Source organism: Hyaena hyaena, unplaced genomic scaffold, assembly GCF_003009895.1.
Source record: "Hyaena hyaena isolate Hyena2069 unplaced genomic scaffold, ASM300989v1 scaffold_1692, whole genome shotgun sequence".
Taxonomy (NCBI): Eukaryota; Metazoa; Chordata; class Mammalia; order Carnivora; family Hyaenidae; genus Hyaena; species Hyaena hyaena.
The window spans coordinates 165,985-189,368 of record NW_024082328.1 but is presented as its reverse complement, the minus strand read 5'-3'; the positions used below and the strand labels follow the sequence as shown (position 1 = coordinate 189,368).

General features: G+C 68.8%; 4 protein-coding genes across 5 annotated transcripts; 3 read left to right on the top strand and 1 right to left on the bottom strand.

Moving 5' to 3' along the window:
- The first annotated feature begins 951 nt into the window (after window positions 1-951).
- AJM1 (apical junction component 1 homolog) lies at window positions 952-7,675 on the top strand. 2 transcript variants are annotated; one of them, XM_039224616.1, is made up of 3 exons: window positions 952-1,009; window positions 2,762-2,845; window positions 2,921-7,675. In XM_039224616.1, exon 3 carries the CDS (start codon window positions 2,980-2,982, stop codon window positions 5,917-5,919), a length of 2,940 nt encoding a protein of 979 aa, XP_039080547.1. In that variant the 5' UTR covers window positions 952-1,009; window positions 2,762-2,845; window positions 2,921-2,979; the 3' UTR covers window positions 5,920-7,675. The 2 variants fall into 2 exon arrangements, with proteins under 2 accessions (XP_039080547.1, XP_039080546.1); XM_039224615.1 differs by having other exon boundaries at window positions 2,762-7,675.
- Window positions 7,676-8,229: 554 nt separating this feature from the next.
- Window positions 8,230-9,555, top strand: PHPT1 (phosphohistidine phosphatase 1). The gene is made up of 3 exons (XM_039224631.1): window positions 8,230-8,438; window positions 8,744-8,868; window positions 9,341-9,555. The coding sequence occupies exons 1-3, from the start codon at window positions 8,279-8,281 to the stop codon at window positions 9,431-9,433; spliced, it is 378 nt and encodes a 125-aa protein (XP_039080562.1). The 5' UTR covers window positions 8,230-8,278; the 3' UTR covers window positions 9,434-9,555.
- A 1,124-nt stretch (window positions 9,556-10,679) lies between these two features.
- On the top strand, window positions 10,680-19,297 carry MAMDC4 (MAM domain containing 4). Its single transcript, XM_039224618.1, has 27 exons — window positions 10,680-10,868; window positions 11,325-11,432; window positions 11,511-11,684; window positions 11,763-11,888; window positions 12,035-12,165; window positions 12,248-12,332; window positions 12,471-12,596; window positions 12,674-12,808; window positions 12,886-12,974; window positions 13,059-13,232; window positions 13,526-13,610; window positions 13,686-13,865; window positions 13,963-14,055; window positions 14,191-14,322; window positions 14,907-15,023; window positions 15,125-15,259; window positions 15,391-15,527; window positions 15,599-15,818; window positions 15,894-16,031; window positions 16,114-16,232; window positions 16,314-16,404; window positions 16,582-16,728; window positions 16,862-16,996; window positions 17,089-17,216; window positions 17,314-17,422; window positions 17,839-18,011; window positions 18,126-19,297. The coding sequence occupies exons 1-27, from the start codon at window positions 10,823-10,825 to the stop codon at window positions 18,165-18,167; spliced, it is 3,375 nt and encodes a 1,124-aa protein (XP_039080549.1). The 5' UTR covers window positions 10,680-10,822; the 3' UTR covers window positions 18,168-19,297.
- A 455-nt stretch (window positions 19,298-19,752) lies between these two features.
- EDF1 (endothelial differentiation related factor 1) lies at window positions 19,753-23,384 on the bottom strand. The gene is made up of 5 exons (XM_039224614.1): window positions 23,211-23,384; window positions 21,565-21,616; window positions 21,076-21,236; window positions 20,716-20,809; window positions 19,753-20,171 (listed from the first exon to the last, which is right to left on the bottom strand). The coding sequence occupies exons 1-5, from the start codon at window positions 23,286-23,288 to the stop codon at window positions 20,110-20,112; spliced, it is 447 nt and encodes a 148-aa protein (XP_039080545.1). The 5' UTR covers window positions 23,289-23,384; the 3' UTR covers window positions 19,753-20,109.

Genomic DNA, 23,384 nt, shown 5'->3' with positions numbered 1-23,384 from the left:
CCAGGCTGGAAAGCCTCCCCTTCCCCAATTGCTGGGCGTAGACTGGCCAGTTTCTCACCCTGGAGACTACAGGGCAGCGGCCACTGGGCAGGGGGCCAGGCACCAAAGCGACACGCTGGGGACGTCCCTTAGCCCACAGCCTACGAGATCTGCCCATGTGGAGCCCAGTGAATGTGCGCATCAGGCTGACACGAAACAAATGTGTCCGGGGCCCTGGACCTGACGGGCCTACGGGGGGCAGGTCTCGGAGCCGAGGGCCTCCATGACTCCCCCCTGCAGTTACACGGTTCCCCTGCCTGGCGTCTGGGAGGGGCTGGCAGGACTGGAGAACGGAAGGCCCCGTGTGGTGTGTAAGTGGCCCACGTGCAGACCCGCCCAGGGCAACGATGGCCCTCCACGCACCTCGACTCCGATCACGGGGAGCCTAAGACATGCCCTTGCCCGGGCGAGTCCAGGCATCCCGGGGACAGGAGGCTGCAGGCCCCGCTCGGCCGTGCCCATCTGGCCCCAGGAACCTGCAGAGTTTGGCGCCTGCAGCCGGCACAGCGGAGCGGGGGCCAGCGCAGCGGAGCGGCCCATCTGCTCCTGCCAGGCCTCAACCGAGAGGTGAATTCCGGAGCTTGGGGCTCCTCCAGGGTCCTGCTCCGAGGCCACCGCCAAGCCACCAGCTGCCCCTGGGGTGGGGGCTGGGACCGGCAGGGTGCTCCCTGGGTGTGGGCACCCTGGACCCCAGGCCTGCACCTTGAGGATGAGGGAGGGCTTGTCACCGGGCACTCGGCACAGCCCCAACAAACCGCCAGCAGGCCGCACGGGTCCCGGGCCCACCGCACGGCCCCTTTAAGTGCAGCCCCGCCGGCAGCCACTAGGGGCAGCACTGAGCAGCCGGCGGCCTCCGCGCCGCTGCCTCGAAGCTTCTGCCGGTGCCGGGGACGCCGCGGAGCGGAGAAGGCGGAGCGGGCGCAGGCCTGCGCAGCCCACCGGGCGCGCGCGGCGGGGAAGCAGCGCCCAGGTAAGGCATCGGGGGCCGCTGCCCCACGGGCCCTGTCATGGGTGGGGCACCCGCAAGGATGAGGTCCCATCCCAGAGCTACACCGGCAGGTCCTCACTCAGGGCGCGGGGGGAGGGGGGGGCAGGGCTGTTCCGCGGTTGGAGGGCTGCGGGAGGGGCTCCTAGGGCCTGGGACCCCTTTAGGGGCCGACCGTCCCCATACCCACGGGGAGGAGTGTCACCAGCCCAGCTCCATCCTCACTGCTGCGGAGGCAAAGCGGAGCTGTCACCTCCCTGGGGCGGAGCTTCATGCCCTGCCATCGGACCGACTCCGGCCTGGCTCTGAGCTTAGGATGGAAGGCAGTGGGAAGGGGACAGTCCTATGAACAGGGACAGAAATGGGGTGAGAGCAAGGCTGGGATGGGACAGGCCACTGGGGCTTCATGGCCCTGACCCAGAAGGGCAGTCCTGCCGGCAGAAAGCCCCTGGCCCGCCTGGGACACAGAGCCGGCCTGACCAGAGACCTCGCCAGGTGAGGGCGCAGGGCCCCCCTCCCCCCGCGCCCCCCCCCCCCCCCCCCCCCCCCCCCCCCCCCCCCCCCGCTCGGCCCGGAGCTCGCTTCCCCAGCTTGTGTGAGGTGGGGGCCCTGTCAGCACCGGCTGAGACCCTACACCACCCTTCCAGGCCCTGGGTACCACAGAGGGGCTGGTGGCCCGGGTCTCAACATGAGCCCAGTGCAGAGGGGTGGACCCCAGCCCAGCCCCCACTGCGGGGGCCGGGGAACCTCAGGTTGCCATGGAGCCTTCCCGAGCTGCTGTGGAGAGGGCTCTCTCCTGAGGAGAAGCAGTGAAGGGGGGGGCCTCTCCCCGCGCACCACCCTGCCTCCCCTGCTTGCTGCCTCCTGCCCCGGCGCTGCTCAGGGGACGGGCTGCCCGCAGCTGGTGGCCCCCGCCCCCACGCGGTCCTGCGCCCGGTTTCTGAGCTGCAGCGCGCAGGCCGCAAAGCTGGGGAGGCTGTTCTCTGGGCCTTGTCATGACAACCCCAAGCTTGATGGGTTCCCACCACCCCAAGATACTGGGGACCAGAGGTTTCTGCAACGGAAAGGGGGTTTTAGGGCCAAGGTGTGCTCTTCGTGGAGTATTTTGGCCTGGGCCACCTGGAAGGTCAAGGGTGGGGCAGGTCAGTGCGTGGGCCTAGGGGCGGTGCCTGGACCTGATGCGGCCACCACCGTGTCCCACCACGTCCACTGGGACCTCAGAACTGGGGCTTGGTTCAGGGCCTGTTCCCAGGGCAGCCGCCATGGCCGTACTAGGGGACGGACTCCATGTCCCACCTGGTCAGCAGGTGACTAGAGAGGCTCTGACTTTGTCAGGGCCCAGGGACTCACCCTGAGGCTGCACCATCAGAGGGTTTACTCGGAACCGGGCACCGCGGGGGGGGGGGGGGGGGCTTCGGTCACCCATGAGTTCTGTGAAGCAAACATCTATAAATCAGCCTGTAAATAGGCTTCACATGAGCACACACTCATTCCAGCTGGGAACACACCCCCACTCTTCCTGCCCCAGGAAGCGGGTTGTACCCGCACCTGCCCAATAGTAGGAGGGGGAGGGGGAGCCCCGGGGACGGGAGCCTGGGAGCAGGAGCTCGGGAACCACAGCAGTGGCCACTGCCTTTCTGCCTGATTGGCTACGTCCCAGCAGAAAGTGGCCCGGAAAGGGTGGCCTGGGGCCGGGGACAGACCCTGAGTAGCTGGACGGCTGGGTTCCTCCCGCAGGTGCCTCTGACGCCAGCATGGAGCAAGTGCCTGGGGCCTCGGCCACCGCGGGCAGCCAGGACTGCTCCGCCCACTGGGTCCCAGGTAAGTCAGGCCAGCGTAGGGGTGTAGCCAACTCTGGGTTGCAGAGGGGTCACCCTGACCCACATCTCCCACCAGGGCAAAAGCCCCAAAAGGCAGAGTGAGCTGCGACCGCCAGCCTGGGGACTTCTTTTAAAATGACCCGAACGGACCCGCCGGACCTGTTGGTGTCGACCGTGTACCAGGACATCAAGGTGGCGGCCCCCGGGCCCGCGTCGCGGCGCCCGCCATGTGAGCGCCCCGTGCCCCCGCCCGCTGCGCCCGCGCCTTTCAACAAGCGCCACTGCCGCAGCTTCGACTTCCTGGAGGCGTTGGACGGGGCGGCCATGGAGGCCCGCACGGAGCCGCCGCCCCCCGAGCCCGCCGCGCCGCGAGCCCGGCCCCGCGATGGCGAGCCCCGGCGCCGCGCCCGCTCCAAGAGCGCGCCCCGCGCGACCCCGGGCCTGGCGCCCGCGCCCGCCTCGCCGCCGGTGCTGCCACGCCGAGGCCGGGAGGCTCAGCGGGCCGCGCGGGCGGAGGCATCGCCGCATCGGGAGCCCGCGTACCCGGCGCTGCGCGCACTCGCCAATGAACTGCACCCCATCAAGCTGCAGCCGCAGCGGGGCGGCCCTGGCCGCATCGCGCCCCTCTGCGCCAACACGGGCCGCTGCGCGCTCCCCGAGCCGCCCGCGGGGCCTGCACCTCACGTCCGGTGCCGCCTGGACATCAAGCCGGACGACGCGGTGCTGCAGCACACCGCCAGGGGCTCGCGGGCCTACGGGCCTGCGGAGACCATGTCCTGGGCGCGCAGCGCTCCGCAGCTCCACGGCCTCACAGTGCCCGGGCCTCGGCACGTGGCGCTGTCGCGCACCCCCACCCCCAGTGACACGTACTGCGCAGACCCCCGAGCGCTGTACTGCGACGGTCCTCTGCCTGGGCCCCGGGACTATACGGAGCGCCGAAGCCTGCCCTTCACCACGCCGCCCGGCCCCACCCAATTCTTCTACACCGAGGAGCCTGAGGGCCACCCAGGCGGCTTTACTGCCAGCCCTGGGCCGCCCTTCGACAGCTACTACGCCAGGCCCTTCCCGTCGGAGGAGCCCCCCGTGCCCAGTCCACCGCGCGCTGGAGGCTACTATGCGGGCGAAGTGCGCACTTTCCCAGTCCAGGAGCCGCCCTCCCGTTCCTACTACGGGGAGGCCGCTCGAGCCTATGGCCCGCCTTACGGCCCGCCCTGTGGCCCCCGATATGTTCCCGAGGAAACCCGGTCCCACCCCGCTCTGCGCCCCTTCTACACAGAGGACTTTGGGCGGTACCGCGATCGAGACGCCCTGGCTCGGACTTACCCACACCCGCGAGGCAGCCCCGCCTGGGGTGACTGGGGCCTGCGGCCGTACCGCACCCTGCAGGTGGTGCCTCCCCCGGACCCTGGCCCACTGCTCGCCTCCTGGCACGGCGGCACCGGCACCAGCCCGCCCCGGTTGGCCACCGACAGCCGCCACTACTCCCGCTCCTGGGACAACATCCTGGCGCCAGGGCCGCGCAGGGAGGACCCCCTGGGCCGCGGCCGCAGCTACGAGAACCTGCTGGGGAGAGAGGCCCGGGAGCCGCGGGGCGCGTCCCCAGAAGGGCGGCGGCCGCCCGTCGTCGTGAACCTGTCCACCTCGCCCAGACGCTACGCCGCGCTGTCCCTGTCCGAGACGTCGCTGTCGGAGAAAGGCCGCGGGGGCGAGGGCGCCGGCCGCAACTGGTATGTCACGCCTGAGATCACCATCACCGACAACGACCTGCGAGCCGGGGAGCGCCCGCCAGCCGGGGCCTGGGAGCCGCCGGGAGGGCGGCCGCGGCAGCCTCTGCCAGCCGCCCCGGAGGGGCCCGCCGCCGGCCGCCAGCGCAGCCTCGAGCAGCTCGACGAGCTCATCACCGACCTGGTCATCGACTCTCGGCCCCCGGCCGGGCAGGCCCCGGAGCCCGCGGCCGACGGGCTGGGCCGCCAGCTGCGCCGCCTGCTGGACTCCAGGCCCGCGGGCCCCGGCGCCCCCGCGCGGGCCGCGCGCTCGCCCCCCGCGTCGGCCGGCAGCGCCGAGGAGCCGGCCGGCCAGGGGCAGGCGGCCGACGCGTCCCCGGAGCCCAGCGCCGACGAGGACGACCTGATGACGTGCTCCAACGCGCGCTGCCGGCGCACCGAGACCATGTTCAACGCCTGCCTCTACTTCAAGTCGTGCCACAGCTGCTACACCTACTACTGCTCGCGCCTGTGCCGCCGCGAAGACTGGGACGCGCACAAGGCGCGCTGCGTGTACGGCCGCGTGGGCAGCGTGTGCCGCCACGTGCTCCAGTTCTGCCGCGACAGCGGCCCCGTGCACCGCGCCTTCTCGCGCATCGCGCGCGTGGGCTTCCTGTCCCGCGGCCGCGGCGTGCTCTTCCTGGGCTTCCCGAGCCCGGGCTCCGCGGACAACTTCCTGCGCTTCGGCCTCGAGGGCCTGCTGCTGTCGCCCACCTACCTGTCGCTGCGCGAGCTGGCCACGCACGCCGCGCCCCTGGGCAGCTACGCGCGCGAGCTGGCCGCCGCCGGGCGCCTCTACGAGCCGGCCGAGTGCTTCCTGCTCAGCGTGTCGGTGGCCGTGGGCCCCGGCGCCGCGCCGCCCGGCCCCGCCGCCCGGCCCGCGCCCGCGCCGCGCAGCCCCGGGCCCACGGTGCGCAAGTTCGCCAAGGTGGCGCTGGCGGCCGGCAGCCCCGCCCGCCCGCCCCCGGCCCGCGGTCGCGAGCCCGACATGGAGACGCTGATCCTGACGCCGCCGCCCGGCACCGCAGGCCTGGACCAAGAGGGCGAGGCGGGCCGGCGCGCGCGCGAGGTGGCCTTCATCCACATCCAGCGCGAGCTGCGCCTGCGCGGCGTCTTCCTGCGCCACGAGTTCCCGCGCGTCTACGAACAGCTCTGCGAGTTCGTCGAGGCCAACCGGCGCTTCACGCCCACCACCATCTACCCCACGGACCGGCGCACCGGCCGCCCCTTCATGTGCATGATCATGGCTGCCTCCGAGCCGCGCGCACTCGACTGGGTGGCCAGCGCCAACCTGCTGGACGACATCATGTGAGGTGCGGGGTCGCCCCCGGCCTCCGCCCAGCCCGCTCAGGCCCCGCCCAGTCCGCATCGGGCCCGCCCCGGGCTCCGCCCAGCCCGCGCAAGCCCCGCCCACCCCACGTTGGGTCCACCCCGGGCTCCGCCCAGCCCGCCCAGGCCCCGCCCACTCCACGTAGGGCCCACCCCCGAGCTCTGAGCAGCCTACTCAGACACCGCCCGGTCCACCCCAGGGCCCACCCGGGGCCCCACGCAGCCCTCTCAGGGCCTGCGCAGCCCACCTAGGCTCCACTCTCGAGCTTTGCCTGCCCACCCAGACCCCGCCCAGCGCACCTGGAGCCCCGCCCCTCAGGCCTGGCCGCGCTCCGCAAGTCTTCCCCGTTCGCCACAAGCTCTGCCCAGGGCCCGCCTTTCACTACCCCCTCCTCCGGCCCCCCTCTTCCAGCCAGTCCTGGGGCCTCCTCGGAGGTCGGTCCTCAGCCGCTTGGTGCTCCCCGCTGGGAGGCGGGGTGGGCCTGAGGACCGCCCGACCCTGCCTTCACGCGGAGGGGTCACTACTGCAGACTCCACCGCGAAGGTCCGGTCAGTCCATGTCCTGGCGGCCGCCAAGGCCTCCCTGCAGCTTCCCCAACCCTGGTCCGCCCTGTTGCCCAAACCTTTGTCCCGCGGCTTCAACGGTCCCACCTGCCTTCTGTGGTTTGGGGTGCATCTTGCTCCGAGGCCTTACCTCTCTGGAGGACACCCTGATCGCTCCCAGTGTGTTCGTGTCCAGAGATGACAAGGCTGGAGGGGGCCCCAGCTAAAAGAGCACGGCTGGGCCCTGAGCCCGCACACTGGCGCGCTGCCCGCCCCCCGTCCTCTCCTCTCCAGCCGCCGGAACACGGGCCTGCAGGAGGGTTTGGGCCGGGCAGCAGTGGAGGGGTAGTGGGAGGTCTTCAACCAAGGCACGGGACACCCAGAGGCGACGGGGGCCTGGGCGGGGTGTGGGAGAGGACGTGGGGGTGGGCGCTGGCAGGATCCGGCCCAGAGCCGAGAGCCGAGGAGTCCTGGCTGGGCGTGGGTCGGGCTGCCTGCCCACACCGGCAGCAGGCCCCTAGGTGGGTGCCGCCGGGGGGAGGGAAACAGACGCAGAGGATGGGTAAGCAGAAGGAACCGTACCTGCCGTCCAGGGGGGCTCCTACCCACGCAAGACTGGACGTTCACAGTTGGGAAAGGGTGCTGGGGCGAGCTAACTGGCCAGGGCAGGGGACGACCGAGGTGTGGGGGCTTGACTGCAGGAACGTCCTTCGTGCCTTGCCCTACGCTGAGGCCACACACACCAGGCAGGTGGCCGGGCCCTGTTCCCGGGAGCGCGCACTCACTGGCCCGCGGCCCTGGCTCCGTAAGGACAGGACGAGAGGGGACTAGGCGGGCCCGGCCAGCGTCCTTCGGGGGCTCCCAGCACTCCCCATCGGGGCCAGAAGACGCATCAGTGGAACTGTGAACGTCCCGCACACCTCTGCTCCTGGCTCGCGCCCCGTGCTGTGCACCCTAGTCCATCCCACAACGTCCGCGCGCCAACCTTGGCCTGGCGCGTCTGCATCGGCCACGAGCCCCGCTCGCCCTACCCGCCCTCGCGGCCTCCCAAGTCCAGCCGCCACGCCCCCCGCCCTAGGGCCTCAGCTTTCCGCCCCGCGCCTGAGGGCCGGCTGGTCAGGAATGATCCTGGCTGGACTGGGGTTATTTCCAGGGGGCGAACGCTTTCAAACCAAGTAAAACAGAACTCGAATGTAGCCATTGCTTCCTCCTTGGTGGGGGGTGGGGGGGCCTGGGAGGGAGGCCCTCACCCACGCTAGGCTGGGCAGGGGAGGGAGGCAAGAGAAGAGGGCCGGGGGACACACGGGAGGTTGGGAGGGAGGTCTTGGGCTGCAGTGAGGGGATGAGGGAGAGGGAGGCCTTCGGACACGGTGGGAGGAAGGAGAGAGAGGCCTTGGGACGCGCTGGGGGAGGGGTCAGGACGGGCGCGTGTCCCTTGGGCGTCCGGAGCCGCCTAACCCCCTCTAAAGGAGCCTGCCTCAGTCCCGAGGCCCACTCCGCCTCCCAGACCCCACTAAAAAAGAACTGTTTTCGTTTGCTGGATTCAATCACCACCCACTCTCGGGTCCCAGTTCCCTTTAAGTGGGACCCGCGTGGCCTCAGAGTGGCAAGGAGCTAGATTGCCATTGGCCAGTCTGTGCTGCGGGTCGGGGACACGATTGGCCGAGGCTCTGGGCCCGGGCAGCATGGCCGCGCGGGATTGGTCCCGGGCTCCCAGAGCCCGCCCCCCGCCCCGCCGACTCCACCCGGAGTCGCTGAGGGTAGGGGCTGCCGGGGCGGGCGGGCGGGCTGTGGGAAATATGGCGGCGGCGGACCTCGGCCAGATAGCCGATGTGGACATCGATTCCGACGGCGTCTTCAAGTACGTGCTAATCCGTGTCCATGCGGCGCCGCCCTCCGAGGCCCCCGCCGGAGAGAGCAAGGAGATCGTGCGCGGCTATAAGTGGGCCGAGTACCACGGTGAGGGCGGGGCCGGCCGGCGTCTGCGGGGCGGGGGCTGCGGGGCGGGGCTGAGGGCCCTGGGCGGGGAATGCGACAGGTACTGTACCCGTTCTGAGGGCAACTATCCTGGAGAGCAAGGGGCTGTCGTGGCCCGACCCCTCTGCCCTAGTCCCAGGGCCCTGCCCGGGTGCACCCCTTCCTCCTCTCCATGGCGCCCCAGGCTGGAGGGGCTCCTCTCCTGGGGAAGGGGCTGCTCAGAGCTGGACTTATCCCCTGCGCCTCCGCGGCCCATGGCACGTGCTGAGCCGCCTTCCCTGTCCCAGCCGACATCTATGACAAGGTATCGGGCGAGATGCAGAAGAAGGGCTATAGCTGTGAGTGCCTGGGAGGCGGGCGCATCTCCCACCAGAGCCAGGACAAGAAGATCCACGTGTATGGCTACTCCATGGTGAGCCCGCAGCCCGGGGTGGGGGCGGGGGGGGAAGGCGGGGTCGGGAGGGACCAGCCCTCACAAGCCTTCTGCCCTGTTCTGAGGATACTGGGGGGCTGGGGGTTCTCTGGCTGTAAACCCCTCTGGCCAGTGGCGTCCCCATCTCCCACAAGGAGTGGGAGGGGGGCCACTGCCTGCACAGTGGGCTGTGTCCTGTTCCCCTACGAGGCCTGGCTGGGCTGTCCCTGTCCTTTCCCAGGCCACGGCAGATACCTAGGGACGCTCACCGGCACCTAGGATAGCCGCGGCCCTGGGCTGGAGGGCCCACGCGCAAGGACTGCTCGCCTTGGTGGCCAGCTGTCCCCAGGAGAGCTCCCTGGGCACTCAGGGAGGGCTGGCCACGTCGGGCTCCATAGCCGGCTCCCGGGCGCTGCTGCCAACGGGAGCCCAGAGCCAGGACGGGGCTGTGAGAGTCGGCTTCTGTCTTCAGGGTTATGGTCGTGCCCAGCACTCAGTCTCCACTGAGAAGATCAAAGCCATGTACCCAGACTACGAGGTCACATGGGCCGACGATGGCTACTGAGGCCTGCCTGAGGAGCCTGCTGTACCCCCTGGCACTTTGCAGCCCTGGCCAGGCCCCAGGGCCCGTGTTTGCCTCACCTCGCTTGCAGGAATTAAAAACGTTATCACCCCTGCTGTTCCTCAGATGTTGTGTGTCTTAATTTCTCTGCTTCCTGGTCACCTTGGGGACCTCTGATCGGAGGGTGTGGGTGATGGAGAGCCGTGGCGGCCCCTCCTGGCTGCCCCTCACCTGGCTGCACATCTGGGGGCCCCAGGGAGCAGCAGTGCACACTCAGCCCTCTGTGGTCTGATAAGGGGGCCCCCGGGCTGCTGCCCCCATTTATGGCCTGATTGCTCCTCCACACCCCTCCCGTGTCCAAGGATCTCTGGGAGGAAACTCTTTGATGAGCCCTTGCGCAAGGAGTTAGCACCAGGTTCCCCAGGGCCAGCTGACATCAGTGTCCCCTCGTGATCTGCCATTTAAGGTCACGTGAAGTTTCCCCAGGACCCCTTGTGAGACCAGGTCCCATGGCAGCCGCCCCGCAGCTTCAGGCTCCCACTTCAGGCTTGGGGCCAGGAGCCCCCTCCGAGGAACCCCCCCACCTCCCAGCACAGGCTGCTGGGGGACAAGCTGGGGCACGTGGACGCGGTGTGGAGGAGGGGAGAGCCGGGGAGGGCTGAGCGCCCGGCCCCGCGGCTCCTGGGGAGTGCATCCTGCATGTGCCTTCCGCCCGCTCGGGCTTGCAGGGCCTCTGCAGGCAGCGCTCTTGTGACACATCTTAATGATGAGGAGACAGCTCTGGTAAGACCGCCTCCTGAGGCCACACGGTGGTAAATGGCAGCCAGAAGGTGGGCTCCTCTGCTCCCCTTGCTTGGCAGCGCGCTGCCACGCTGCTCAGGACACTTAACTAACAAACGATTGTCCCTTAACAAAGGAATAAGGACACAGGTGGCCACAGACTGTCATGGGGAAGGACGATGTCCTTGGTGGCTTGGGGGCAGGGAGGCCCGGAACACGGGGCTAGGGGCACAGGGGGCAGGTGCGTGCTCAGCTCCTATCCCCAGCTCTGGGGGACAAAACCCGAGTGGGTGCTTCCTCCAGTGGGGCCTCCAGCAGGAGGGGCGGGGCGGGGGGGGCATGATGACTGGGGCCTGACCTTTGGTCGGAAGGAGCCGGGCAGGTGGGAGCCTCCCTGGGCCAGGGCCCCTCTCCTGCACACTTTTACAGCCAGAAGCTCATCATCAACACAGAGTGGGGCCTCCTGACGGGCAGCGGGTGCAGAGGGGCCGGATCCCCACTCTGCACTTCGAGCAGCCTCAGCTTGCGGCCGCGGGCAGATAACCGGGTGAAATTCCGTCTAGGCCGGGTGGCGTGGGCGCTGTCCCTCGGCCTCGTTCCCCGGGCCCGACCATGCGTCTGCCGGGCCACCTCCTGCCTGCCCTGGTCCTGCTCCTGGGTGAGTCGTCAGGTCTCCCCATGAGGGGCGCAAGGCTCTGGGTGGCCTGCGGGGGGTGCGGTGGGGCAGGACCAGCCTTTGGGGGGCTTCCCCATGGGAGAAGAGGCAAGAATTCTGCTCCATCTGGCCCCAGTGTCCACCCAGGTCCCAAGGCAAGAGGGCCCCAGAAGGGGACCCCAGTCCGCCACTCTTGGACCAAATGGAGCCTGAGGGGCCAGGGACAGGTCCCCGTCAGCTTCCTGCTCACATGCACGCCCCCTCCTGACCTGCAGCCCGCCCCTCCCGGGCCAGGGGTACTCTGCCCGACCCTGACCAGGAGCCCCCCTGCCAGGGCCCAGCCCCCTCCCTCCCCGACCTCTTGGCCTGGGTCCCAGAGCAGGTGGACAGCGTCCCGGGCCGCCTGGGGTTGGGGGGGCCACCCTGCGCCAGGCCACTGGGCTGTCTCTCTCCTAGCAGCAGCGTCCCCAAGCTGGGCCTGGGTCCCCAGCCACTGCAGGGCCCCCGGCGAGGCCACATGCAACTTCGTATGCGACTGCACGGATTGCTCGGACGAGGCCCAGTGTGGTGAGCGGGGCCGGGGCAGGGGGACGGGCAGGCCAGCCCCCCGCAGACAGCCCTGACCCGCCCCCCCCCCACCTCCAGGTTACCACGGGCTCTCGCCTGCCCCGGGCGCCCCCTTCGCCTGTGACTTGGAGGGAGACTCCTGCGGCTGGCGGGACATCAGCACGTCAGGCTACAGGTGGCTCCGAGACCGGGCAGGAGCCACACTGGAGCCTCTGGGCCCGCGCTCCGACCACACTCTGGGCACAGACCTCGGTGAGGCCGCGGCGGGTGTCCGTGATGCCCCCTCCCCTTAACTTCCAGCCCCACTTCCTGACCTCTCTGCCGGGCCAGGCTGGTACATGGCTGTCGGTACCCACCGCGGGAAAGAGACATCCACGGCAGCCCTGCGCTCCCCGGTCCTGCGCGACGCCGCCCCCACCTGTGAGCTGAGGCTCTGGTACCACACAGCCTCCGGAGGTGGGTGCCCAGGACCCCTCCCCGGGCTGGGGCACCCCGAGGGGAGGGACTGGGAAAGGACGGCGGGCTGCTGCGGAGACCGGGAAGGTACCCAGAGGTTCTAGGGCAGGGCCCAGCCGGCAAGGACCCCTGCCCCCCACTTACAGATGTGGCCGAGCTGCGGCTGGAGCTGACCCACAGGGCGGAGACGCTGACCCTGTGGGAGAGTTCTGGGCCCTGGGGCCCAGGCTGGCAGGAGCTGGTGGTGACCATTGGCCGCATCCGGGGCGACTTCTGGGTGAGCTGGGGGTGGTCTGGATGCGGAGGAAACAGGGAGGGTCTGAGCCCTGACGTGAGTCCTAAGGACCCCATCTTTTCAGGTGACCTTCTCTGCCACCCGAAATGCCACCCACAGGGGCACCGTGGCCTTGGACGACATGGTCTTCCGGGGCTGCGGCCTGCCCGGTAAGGCCCCCGTGCCGTGGACCCACACCCTGGGGGGCAGTGGGTTAGCAGGACTCAGATGCTCTTGAGCCTCTCCCCCAGCTGCCCCGGGCCCCAGGGTCTTGGGTCACGGTGACGAGCTGCCCTCCCCGGTGTCAGCCCCCCAGGCCCGCTGTCCCCTGGGGTACCACCACTGCGGGAACATGGCCTGCGTGGAGCCCCACCAGCTGTGTGACGGAGAGGACAACTGCGGGGACGGCTCAGATGAGGACACGCCCACCTGCGGTGAGCGGGAGGGGCTGCTGGGCGGCCGCGGAGAGCGGCGCGGGTGGAGGCCCTGCCTGACCCTGCTTCGCCCGCAGGCCGCCACACGGCCACCGACTTTGAGACAGGCCTGGGCCCGTGGAGCCACCTGGAGGGCTGGGCCCGGAACCACAGCGCCGGCCCCAGGCCCCCAGCCTGGCCGCGCCGGGACCACAGCCGCAACAGCCCGCAGGGTGAGGCCCCATGGGCGACCCCCGGTCCCCGCCCGCCACGGCCCGGCCACCCCGGCCCACACGTGGTGTCTCCCCAGGCTCCTTCCTGGTGTCCGTGGCCGAGCCGAGCGCCCCCGCTGTCCTCTCCAGCCCCGAGCTCCAAGCCTCAGGCACCCACAACTGCTCGGTGAGGCGGACGGGGGACCGGGGCCCGGGGCCGCCCGTCCCGGCTGCCCAGGCCTCTCCCTGACCTTCCTCGGCGTCTTCTCAGCTTACCTTCTATCACCACCTGCACGGGTCCCAGGACGGCTGCCTCCAGCTATTCCTGCAGCTTCAGAGCCCGGGCTCCCCCCAGAGCCCCATCCTGCTGCGCAGGCGCCATGGGGAGCTGGGGGCCGCCTGGGTTCGAGACCGGGTCGACATCCAGAGCGAGCACCCCTTCCGGGTGAGGCCCAAGAGGGTGGTGGCCAGGGGTGGGCAAGGGGGAGCTCCAGAGAGCGGTGCACGCGGACCCCCCAGGCCGTGTCATCAGGAAGCCGGTGTGCTCCAGGGCCTGCTCCGGGGGAGCGGCAGGGAAGGGGGGGGGGTGCTTTCAAGGCCCGTGTGGGGGCAGTGACAGGAGAGGGCATCTGGTGACATGGAAAGTACTGGGGGGGGTGAGGCAGGGAGAGGGCTCGAGGGAGCTGACCTGGGGATGATGGGGGTGCGGGGCACACTCTGAGGCCCCTGTGCCCCCAGATCCTGCTCGTGGGGCACACGGGCCCAGGTGGTGTCGTGAGCCTGGATGACCTCATCCTGTCGGACCACTGCAAGCCAGTCCCAGGTGGGCCTGCTGAGCCCCTCCCTCCCCCGGAGAAGTCCAACCCCCACCCTCCTCACCCCTGTTCTGTCCCCGCAGAGGTGTCTAGATCACCTCCCGGGCCCCAGGCCGCAGCCCCCTGGCGCCAGCAGTCCAGCCTGCAGCCCCGGGACTTCTGCGAGCCAGGCCACCTTTCCTGCGGGGACCTGTGCGTCCCTCCAGAGCAGCTCTGCGACTTCCAGCAGCAGTGCGAGGGGGGCGAAGATGAGCAGGAATGCGGTGAGGGGCGGGCGGCTGGGGCCTGCGGCGGGGGGGGCGGGGGGGGGGCCTTCTTCCCCCAGACCCCGCCGACCCTTCCCTGCTGCTGCTGCTGCAGGCACCACGGACTTCGAGCCCCTCACAGCGGGCGGCTGGGCGGATGCCAGCGTGGGGCGGCTGCAGTGGGGGCGTCTCCCGGGCACAGATGCCGGTGAGCCCCGAGTCCCCCCATCTGTGAATTGCTTCCCCTGAGGAGTCCTTGCACTGCCTCTTCTCACTGGGGACTGCGCTTGCACGGGGGGGTCCCTGGCAGGGATCAGCTCTGAGAGGCCTCGCTCTTCCTCAGGGCACTTCCTGTCCTTGCAGAGGGCCTGGGGACAGCTGGCCGCGGAGGCCCGGGTCCTCACACCTCCCCTGGGCCCCTCGGGCCCCCGCTGTGAGCTCCACATGGCTTACTATTTTCAGAGTCACCCCCAAGGTACCAACTGCTGTTCCTCGGAGCCCCGCCCCGCCCCGCCCCGCCCCCAGGCACCCTGCAGGAGGGCGGGGGTGGGGCACCGGGCAGACCCACAGTGACCCCCTGGCCAGGCTTCCTGGCCCTGGTCGTGGTGGAGGGCAGCAGCCGCGAGCTGGTGTGGCAGGCGGCGGGCAGCAGCCAAGGCTGGACGATGGACAGAGTCCTGCTTGGAGCACGCCGCCGGCCTTTCCGGGTAAGGAGGGCCGCCCAGGGGACAGGAGGGTCACAGAGCCAGCGCTGGCTCGACAGCCCCCTCCCTTGTGCCCCTCACGCAGCTGGAGTTTGTCGGCCTGGTGGACTTGGACGGCCCTGGCCAGCAGGGTGCTGGAGTGGACTATGTGACCTTGAAGGACTGCAGCGCCACGACAGCCACTGAGAAGGACTCAGGTCCTGCCCGCTCCCAGTCCCTGCCCAGGGCCTCCCACCCACCGCCTCGAGGGCCCTCGGGAGCCCCCACCCCCGAGAGCAAGTCTCACACCCTCTCGGGACACAGGAGGGGTAGGGGGGCTTGGGGCACGCTGACCCCACTGCGGCCCCGCCCTCAGAGGTCTCCTGTAACTTCGAGCGGGACACGTGCGGCTGGTACACCGGCCATGTCACCGACGCACACTGGCGCCGGGTCCAGAGCCACGGCCCCCGGTACGACCACACCACAGGCCAAGGTAGGGTGGGGGCACCCAAGCCTGCGGGGCGGCTCTCGGTCTGGACCAAGCCCCTCCTGGAACCTGGGGTCTCTGCAGCTCAGCCGGTGTCCCTACTACAGGCTACTTCTTGCTCCTGGACCCCACGGACCCCCCAGCCCGGGGCCCCAGCGCCCACCTGCTCACCCAGCCCCAGGTGCCGACGGCCCCCCAGGAGTGCGTCTCCTTCTGGTATCACCTCCACGGGCCCCAGATCGGTGAGTGACCCTGGTGCTGGGCACGGCCTCCTCGGAGGCCCTTGGGTGCCCCCAGCTCTGGGGCTCTGCAGAGGCGGGAAGGCTTCAAGAGTCGGGCTCTGGTCCCCCCCGACCCCCACCCCTCTGTCTAGGGACCCTGCGCCTGGCGATGAGGCGGGAAGGAGAGGCGGAGACGCTCCTGTGGTCGCGGACCGGCACCCACGGCAACCGCTGGCAGGAGGCCTGGGCTACCCTCCACCACCAGCTGGGCTCTGGCGCCAAGTACCAAGTAAGGCCCCGCGCCAGGGCAGTGGGGGCAGGGCCGGGCCCACAGCCGCTGATCCCCCCCACCACCCCCAGCTGCTGTTCGAGGGCTTCCGGGACGGCTACCGTGGCACCATGGGCCTGGATGACGTGGCCGTGCGGCCCGGGCCTTGCTGGGCCCCCCGGCGCTGCTCCTTCGAGGACTCAGCCTGTGGCTTCTCCAGTGGGGGCCAAGGCCTCTGGACACGCCAGACCAATGCCACGGGCCACGCCGCCTTGGGCCCCCGCGCTGACCACACCACAGAGACAGCTCAGGGTACGCCTCAGGGGTGCCGGAGGGGTGGGCAGAGGGGGGGTCAGTCACATGGGGGCTGACGCTGGCGCCTCCCAGGGCACTACATGGTGGTGGACACGAGCCCGCAGGCCCTGCCCCGTGGCCACGTGGCCTCCTTGACCTCAGCGGAGCACCGGCCTCTGGCCCAGCCCGCCTGCCTGACCTTCTGGTACCACCTGAGCCTCAGAAACCCAGGTGAGGGGTCTGCAGCCTGGAGCCCCTGCGCGGCCGTTCTTGCCCCCCCCCGCGGCTGACCCGGCTGCTCGCTGGGGGGCAGGCACCCTGCAGGTCCACGTGGAGGAGGCCGCGAGGCAGCAGGTGCTCAGCATCAGTGCCCACGGGGGATTCGCCTGGCGCCTGGCGAGTGTGGACGTGCAGGCCGGGAGGGCCTGGAGGGTGAGTGCCGGGGGCATGTTTCACTTTCGAGGACGTCCCGATCCCGCGCGGGCACGGCCACCCTGACCTGTGCCTGCCCAGGTGGTGTTTGAGGCGGTAGCCGCCGGCCGGGAGCACTCCTACATCGCGCTGGACGACCTGCTCCTCCAGGACGGGCCGTGCCCCCCGCCAGGTGGGAGCCCCACGGCCGGGCCCCGGGCCCCGCTACACCTCGGGGCCGGCACAAGCTGGCCTGGCGCCCCCGCCGTGGGAATGCCCCAGGGATGGGGGGGAGGAGCACTGCGCCGCGCACCGGCCAGGCTCCCTGGGGGCCGTGCGCCCGCCCGCTCACCGTCCGGGTCTCCCGCAGCTTCCTGTGACTTTGAGGCTGGCCTGTGCGGTTGGAGTCACCTGGCCTGGCCTGGCCTGGGAGGGTACAGCTGGGACTGGAGCAGCGGAGATGCGCCCTCCCACTACCCCCAGCCGCCTGTGGACCACACTCTGGGCACAGAGACAGGTGGGTCTGAGCCGGGGCGCCTTCGGCACACACCCCACCCACCCCAGGCCAGCCGGCCCAGCCCTGCAGGCTCCCGTCTCAATCAAAGGTCATGGGTCGGTTAACCAGACGCCCTGTCCTCTCTCTCTTCCAGGCCACTTTGCGCTCTTTCAAACCGGGGTGCTGGGGCCAGGGGGCCAGGCGGCCTGGCTGCGTAGCCAGCCTCTGCCTGCCACCCAGGCCTCCTGCCTTCGCTTCTGGTACCACATGGGCTTCCCCGAGCACTTCTGTGAGTGGGGCTGGGCCAGGAGCGCCCGGGGCGGGGGTGGGAGGGCGGGGTGCACTGGGCTGGGGACCCGAGCCGTGGCCCCCTTCTTGCAGACAAGGGCGAGCTGAGGGTGCTCCTGAGCAGCGCCCGGGGCCAGCTGGCCGTGTGGAGCATGGGCGCGCGCCTGCGGCACCAGTGGCTGCTGGCCCAGGTGGGGGTGGCCAGCGACGAGGAGTTCCAGGTGAGGCCGGGCCGCCCAAGCCTGCAGGTGGCGGAGGCCTCGAGCCGGGGGCCCCTCCTCGAGCCCGTGCAGCCAGCCCCCTCTCCCTCCTGGTCAGATCGTGTTTGAGGCCACTCTCAGCGGCCAGCCGGCCGTGGGGCCCATCGCCCTGGACGACGTGGAGTATCTGGACGGGCAGCACTGCCAGCTGCCTGCACCCGGCGAGGGTGAGCCGTGCCCTCGCCACCAGCCCTGCCCCAGATCTGGGACTCTGTCGGGCTCGGCAGCCTGTGGTGCCACCAACGCGGGGACATGCCCCATCCCCTCCCTTCTCCCCTTCAGGGCTGGGCCATCCCTCCCCCTTGGTCCCTGAGGAGCCGAGTGGGCTCTCAGAGTCCCCTTCCTGGCCTCTGCACCCCCAGACCCGGGAGGAGGTACCAGGCAGACCAGCGACCACGGCCAGGCTGCCTGTGGAGCCCTTGCTGGCCACTGTCTCTTCATGAGGGAGGGGCGGCTCTAGCTCGGCACTGTGACCCCCCACCCCGGCCCAGGTCTGGAGCCTCGTGCCGGCATGACCTGCCGTGGCCTCGAGGATGGGCCTCAGGGGCAGGGCTGACGGGCTCACGCGCCCCGCGGCCCACAGGGGACACAGCACTGGCCACATCCGTGCCGGCCGCGGTCGGCGGTGCCCTCCTCGTGCTCGTCGTCCTCCTCCTGCTGGGACTGGCCGGCCGGCGCTGGCTGCAGAAGGGGGGCTGCCCGCGGGCCGAGACAGCGGCCGCGGCCCCCGGCTTTGACAACATCGTCTTCAACGCGGTAGGAGCCGCTGGGTACCCGGCGGGCAGGGCTGACTGCTCTCCTCCCCGCCCAGGGCCCCACGCGCACGCGCACGGCCACCCGGCTGTCACAGGCTCCTCTCCTTCCTCCTAGGATGGCGTCAGCCTGCCGGCTTCGCTCACCGACAACCAGTAGACGATGCAGAGAAGACTCTGGCTCCCACAGGAGGGTCCCCGGCCCCTGCTCCCGGCAGACAGAGCCCAGGGCATAACCCCTGCCCCTCCCCCAGGACGCACTGAGCCCCCACACGGTCACCCAGCACAGAGACTGCCACCCATGTGCCTGGGTGTGGTCCTCACCCCAACAATAAATGCCCTGGCCCCCGAGGGCAGCCCCCACTTCTTGGCTAAGGTCCATGCATGCTGCTGTCAGCGGGATGATGGGCTCTTGGGGACCCCCAGAACTGACCCACCGGGCCTGAAAGGAGGTGCCTGGGGGTACCTCCCACAGGTCTCAGTGCCTTAGGTGACAGGCACCAGGCAGGCCAAACCCAACGGGGCCAAGGGCTAGAGGCACCAGAGGCAGACACGGGGACCCGGAGAAGCCCCTGCCCCTGGCCGGGTGGGCACCTGACACTCAGGCGGCCCGGCCCAGCCTGTGCAATCTGACCCCGGCCCTGCCTGGCTCGGTATTCTAATCTAGGACAGGGAGAAAGGCCCACAGACGGAGGTGGACTGAGTAGGAAGCACTCAAGCAGCTGTCGGGGGCGGGAGGAAAGCCGGTCTGGGGAGGAAACGCCCTGCTCTGTCCGTGATTCCAAAAAGTCCCATGTCCGTGTCCCATCGTAAAGGGTCTGTGCCATTAAGGGTCCCCGAGCACACAATGCCGTGAGAAAACCTGAATGGTCCCCAGAATGATGGGTCTCAAAGCAGAGGTCACTCGGTGCCCTGGGGACGCTGCCGAGCAGGTCACTGGAAGGCAAACCCAAGGTTCCCAGGCTCCTGACCTCCCAGGGTCCCAGGATGAAGGCGACCCCCCTCTCTGAGGAGTCAAGGCCCCTGGCGTGCCCGCATAGCCTTCTCACTTAGTAAAATGGAGCAGAATCTTCCTAACCCAGGGAGGACCCCAGGCTCTGCTCTTCCACAAGGGAAATTCTTTATAAATTACTTATTTATTAATTAGGCTCCACACCCAACATTGGGCCTGACTCTCAACCCCTGAGATCAAGAGCCTCATGCTCTAGGGCGCCTGGGGGGCTCAGTCGGTTCAGCATTCAACTCATGTTTCCGTTCGGGTCCTGATCTGCCGTGGTTTGAGTTCGAGCTCCGGGTCAGGCTCTGTGCTGACAGCGTGGAGCCTGCTTGGGATTCTCAACCCCTCTGCTCATTCTCTCTCAAAATAAATAAATAAATAAACTTAAAAAAGAATTACAGGCTCCACCCACCAAGCCAGCTGGGCACCCCCGCAGGGAAGCTATGACATGGCCCTCCCTGGGCCCGGAAGGTCCCACTGGGCATGGCCATCCTGGGGAAGGGGTGACGGCCACACCAGCACAACCAAGTGCCCCCTCATGGCTGTGGGAAGACAATGCGGCCGTCCAGCCCCTGGAGACCATGCCAGGGGAAGGCACAGGGCTGACTCAAGCCCATGGGCACAGCAGGGGGTGACCTTTGGGGTCCTTCAGAAACCCCCCAGGGCACGTCAGGAGAACCCTTTCTTCCCTACATCGTGAGCCAGACAGAGATGCACACGGGGCTGGCACAGGACACTGGGCAGCAGCAGGAAGAGCAAGAGACTTTATTAGCTTCTCTAAAAGCTTGACTGGAGGACACCTTCCCTTCTGGATCAGGCCCCCCACGCCACAGCCCCGCCCGCGTGAGGCGGGCAGCTCGGAGCTCCCTGGGGCGGGGGGAGGGCACCCCGAGGCTGAGCAGACACCAGGGATGGGAAGGGAAAAAAATCAGGAGAAGCAATACTTTGCAAGGTTTTGTTTGACAGCAGGGTAGAGGGGGGTCCCGGGCAGGGCTGACGCCCCGCGTGCCGCTCGGCCACGTGAAGAGACCCACGCCGGCGCCGGTGGTCAAGGGGAACCAGCCAGGCGAGATCAGCCGGACGCACTGATTTCGAGGCTTTGTGCTCATTTCGCCCTGGGTCCCTTCTCAATCGGCTTTCCGATATCCTTCCCCCGGAGCTTCAGGCCTGAAAAAGCCATTGGGCCGCTCACCGCCACGCGGGGCAGTGCCACGCGTCCCCACCTGTCGGCCCCAAGGCAGCAGCCGTGTCCGCACAGCCTCTGAGCACCAGCCCCTCCTCCCCAGGCAGGAGGCGGGGGGCAGCAGGGAGGCCACAGGCCACCCCAGTCCCGGCTGGGCTCAGCCTGCCGAGTGCGCCCACCCGCCTCCCAGCGGAAGGCAGGCGGCCCTCCCAGAACTGGGGGGCGCACCGACACCAAGGAGGAAGCCGATGCCCACGGCAAGCGAGGACACCAATGCCTGAACAGGAAGGCCACTGAGCCGTCTGTCACAGGCCCAGAGCACACCGGCCAGCAGCAAAGGGTGGGGGGAGGGTGTAGACAAAATGTGAAAGGTGGAAGTGGGGGAGAGCGACCAAGATGGTGCTCTCATGAGCTTCTTGGGGTCTGGAAAATTCCGCAGCCTCAGGGGCCTTTCTGTGCTCAGTGGCTGCCCTGCACCCGGTCAGAGGACGGCAGCGGAGACCCAATAAGGGACCAAAGGACACTCACCGATAGCTCTCTCGATTTTGCCCAGGACCTGGTTATTCGGAATGGCCCGTCCACTTTCATAGTCTGCAATGACCTGCGGCTTTTCGTTGATTTTCTAAAGAAACATACCGTGTGCACGACGGCTCAGTGAGAAGAGGCCAGAACTCTGGCACGTGGCCAAGGGGGTAGCCGCAAGCACCACCTTCTGGGACAGCATGTGGCCGCGGCCACGCACATTGGAAGCCACCCCATGCTCTTACATCTGTCGTGCTCCAGCCCCCGAGAATCCCAGGACCGAGGGCAGACGAGCCCCACGCAGCGCGTTCTGAGTCCCGACCCCCTTTGCCCTGGCCAGCCCGGGAGGACACCCGCCGCGCTCACCGTGGCCAAGTCCTTCTGAGTCAGCCCCTTGCTCTGCCGGCCCTGCTGGATCACCTTGCCCACCTCCAGGGTCACCCGGTCGTGATGCAGCTCCTCGGTCTCCCTGTCCAGCTTGGCCGTGTTCTTGGTGATTGAGTGCTGCTTGTTCTGGCCAGCAGCCCCTGGGCCTCCACGCGGCAAAAGCAGAGGACACGGTTTGCAACAAGCCCAAAAGAAAGCCGTGTCAGGGCGGAGACCAGGCCCGACAGGCGCCCCGTGCCGGGGCGACATGGAGGGCAGGTGTCCAGACACGGAAGTTCACAGGTGTAAGAGCACGGAGTCCGGAATTCCGTCCTCACTCCAGGAAGCGAGCGCGGCTGGCCCAAGGAGACCCCAGGTGACCCCCAGCCCTGCAGCAGCTGCGACGCCCTCAGGGGCAGCTCGGTGCAGCAGGGGCCTGTCACAGAGTCGCAGTGCACCCTTGTTTTGTGAGAAAACACAAGTACTTACACTTCTTGGAAGTCTCCACATCTTCTCCTCGTCTCTGAGCTGCGAGGATGGCCTAGAACATTTGGAAACGGTTCCTGGTCAAGACTCGGCTTTGGCAGCGTCTGGCAAACACCGGCGGAGGCTGTGGTTAGCCGGGGAGCACGCCTGCCCACGTCCGGGGCCCCCGGAGCCGGGCAGCCTGGTTCGGAGCTCACTGCTGCGGTTTCAAAGACTGACAAGCTCGGCCGGGTTCGAAACCCAAGCTCATTTCGCAAAACGCTCTACCACCCAGTCCGGTACCTCTGCACCAGCTCCCCCCACCCCCCTCCCCGGGGAAACCCAGCTCGCTCCTTCGCTGCTGAGAAACACGCGGACGGATTCCTCTGAGAAATCCGTGCTCACAATGGGCTTACTCCTCCGCTAGGCTGTCCTGCAAAAACAGGAAGGGAGGTCAAGCGCTGGCCTGGTGCTGCCTTCCTCCTTGAACCTGACTCCTAACAGAGGCTGGTGCAGCGCAGGGAGCCGGCAGCCCTCGCCCCCACACATCACCAACAAGAGCAATACCCTTCCATCTACATTTGCCGAAAGTTAATGAAATGTATCTCTTTACAATTCTGATGCTTCGGAGAGATGACCGGGGCGGTTCTGAACGTCCTACGTTCAGAGGTGCTTTCTAGACATGTTCGTGTGACTCCTAGCTTATGGCTATTAAATATCCTCTGGAAAAAAAAAAAGGGGACAATAAATTTGGTTTTGACCGTGTAAATGATAAGCTCAGGGCAAGTCGGTGACTGCCAGTCGCTAGTCTGCACTCCAGTCCTGGCCCAGACCCGGCACCAGGGTGCAGGCCCAAGGCACAGCAGGGGGTCACTGAACCTCACAGATGAATTTCCCATAGATTAGCCAAGCTAGAAACCTGTCACCAAGTACCTCCCAGGGCGTGTCATCTACACTTGAAAGGCCTAGAAGCACTGGGTCTTTAGGCCACCTCCGCCCACTCACAGGGACCACCGATGGCCTGAAATGCGCCTCAGTGACGCTCCACAGGCAGCATCGGGCTGCCCAGGCACCTGCGTAAGAGGTCTTGGGGGCGTCCATACTGCCTCCGCCCCCTATCCGCACGCGGTCCCCAAGCCCCGTCCCCAGGTCCACCCCTTCCACCTTACCTGGTCCCCCCTTCCCCCCATCACCGCTGTCAGAAGCCACGAGTCCACCCTGCCCCTGTCCCCACTTAAAGCCTCATCCCCAGACCTGTATCCCTGGCTCCAAAGACTGCTGGGCCCTTCCACACCCACCCCAGCACTGCCGGTCCACGCCCCCACCATCGTCCTCAGCCCGCCGTCCTCCCACCACCCCGACCTGTCTTCCCATACCCTGCCCCTGGCCCCTGGCCCTTTCCCCCACCCTGCCTCTGTCGCAGACCGTCCGAGCCCGGCCATCTTCCTTGCGCCGGGCTCCGGGCTCCGATCCCTGGCGCCATGCTCTCACGCAGGCCCCCTGCGGCAGGGCCGCCGCCCCCTGGCCCTCCCAGACCGGGTACTCACCCTGTCCCTAGCCCCCGTTCCCGCCGCGTCCCCCATGCCCGGCCCGGCCCCGGGCCCCCCCGCCCCGCGGCCGCCCCGCCCGCGCGGCCACTCCGGACTCCCAGGCCCCGCACGGCGCCGCACCTGCTTGGACTTGGCCTGGGCGGCCGTGGGGCCCTTCTTGCGCAGCACCGTCACCGTGTCCCAGTCGCTCTCGGCCATGGCGGGCGGGCAGGTCCGGCGGTCCGTCCGGCGGCTCCGCGGCAGCTGCTCGAGACCCGGCGACGCGACGTCCCCTCGTCGCTCGGCCGCTTCCGG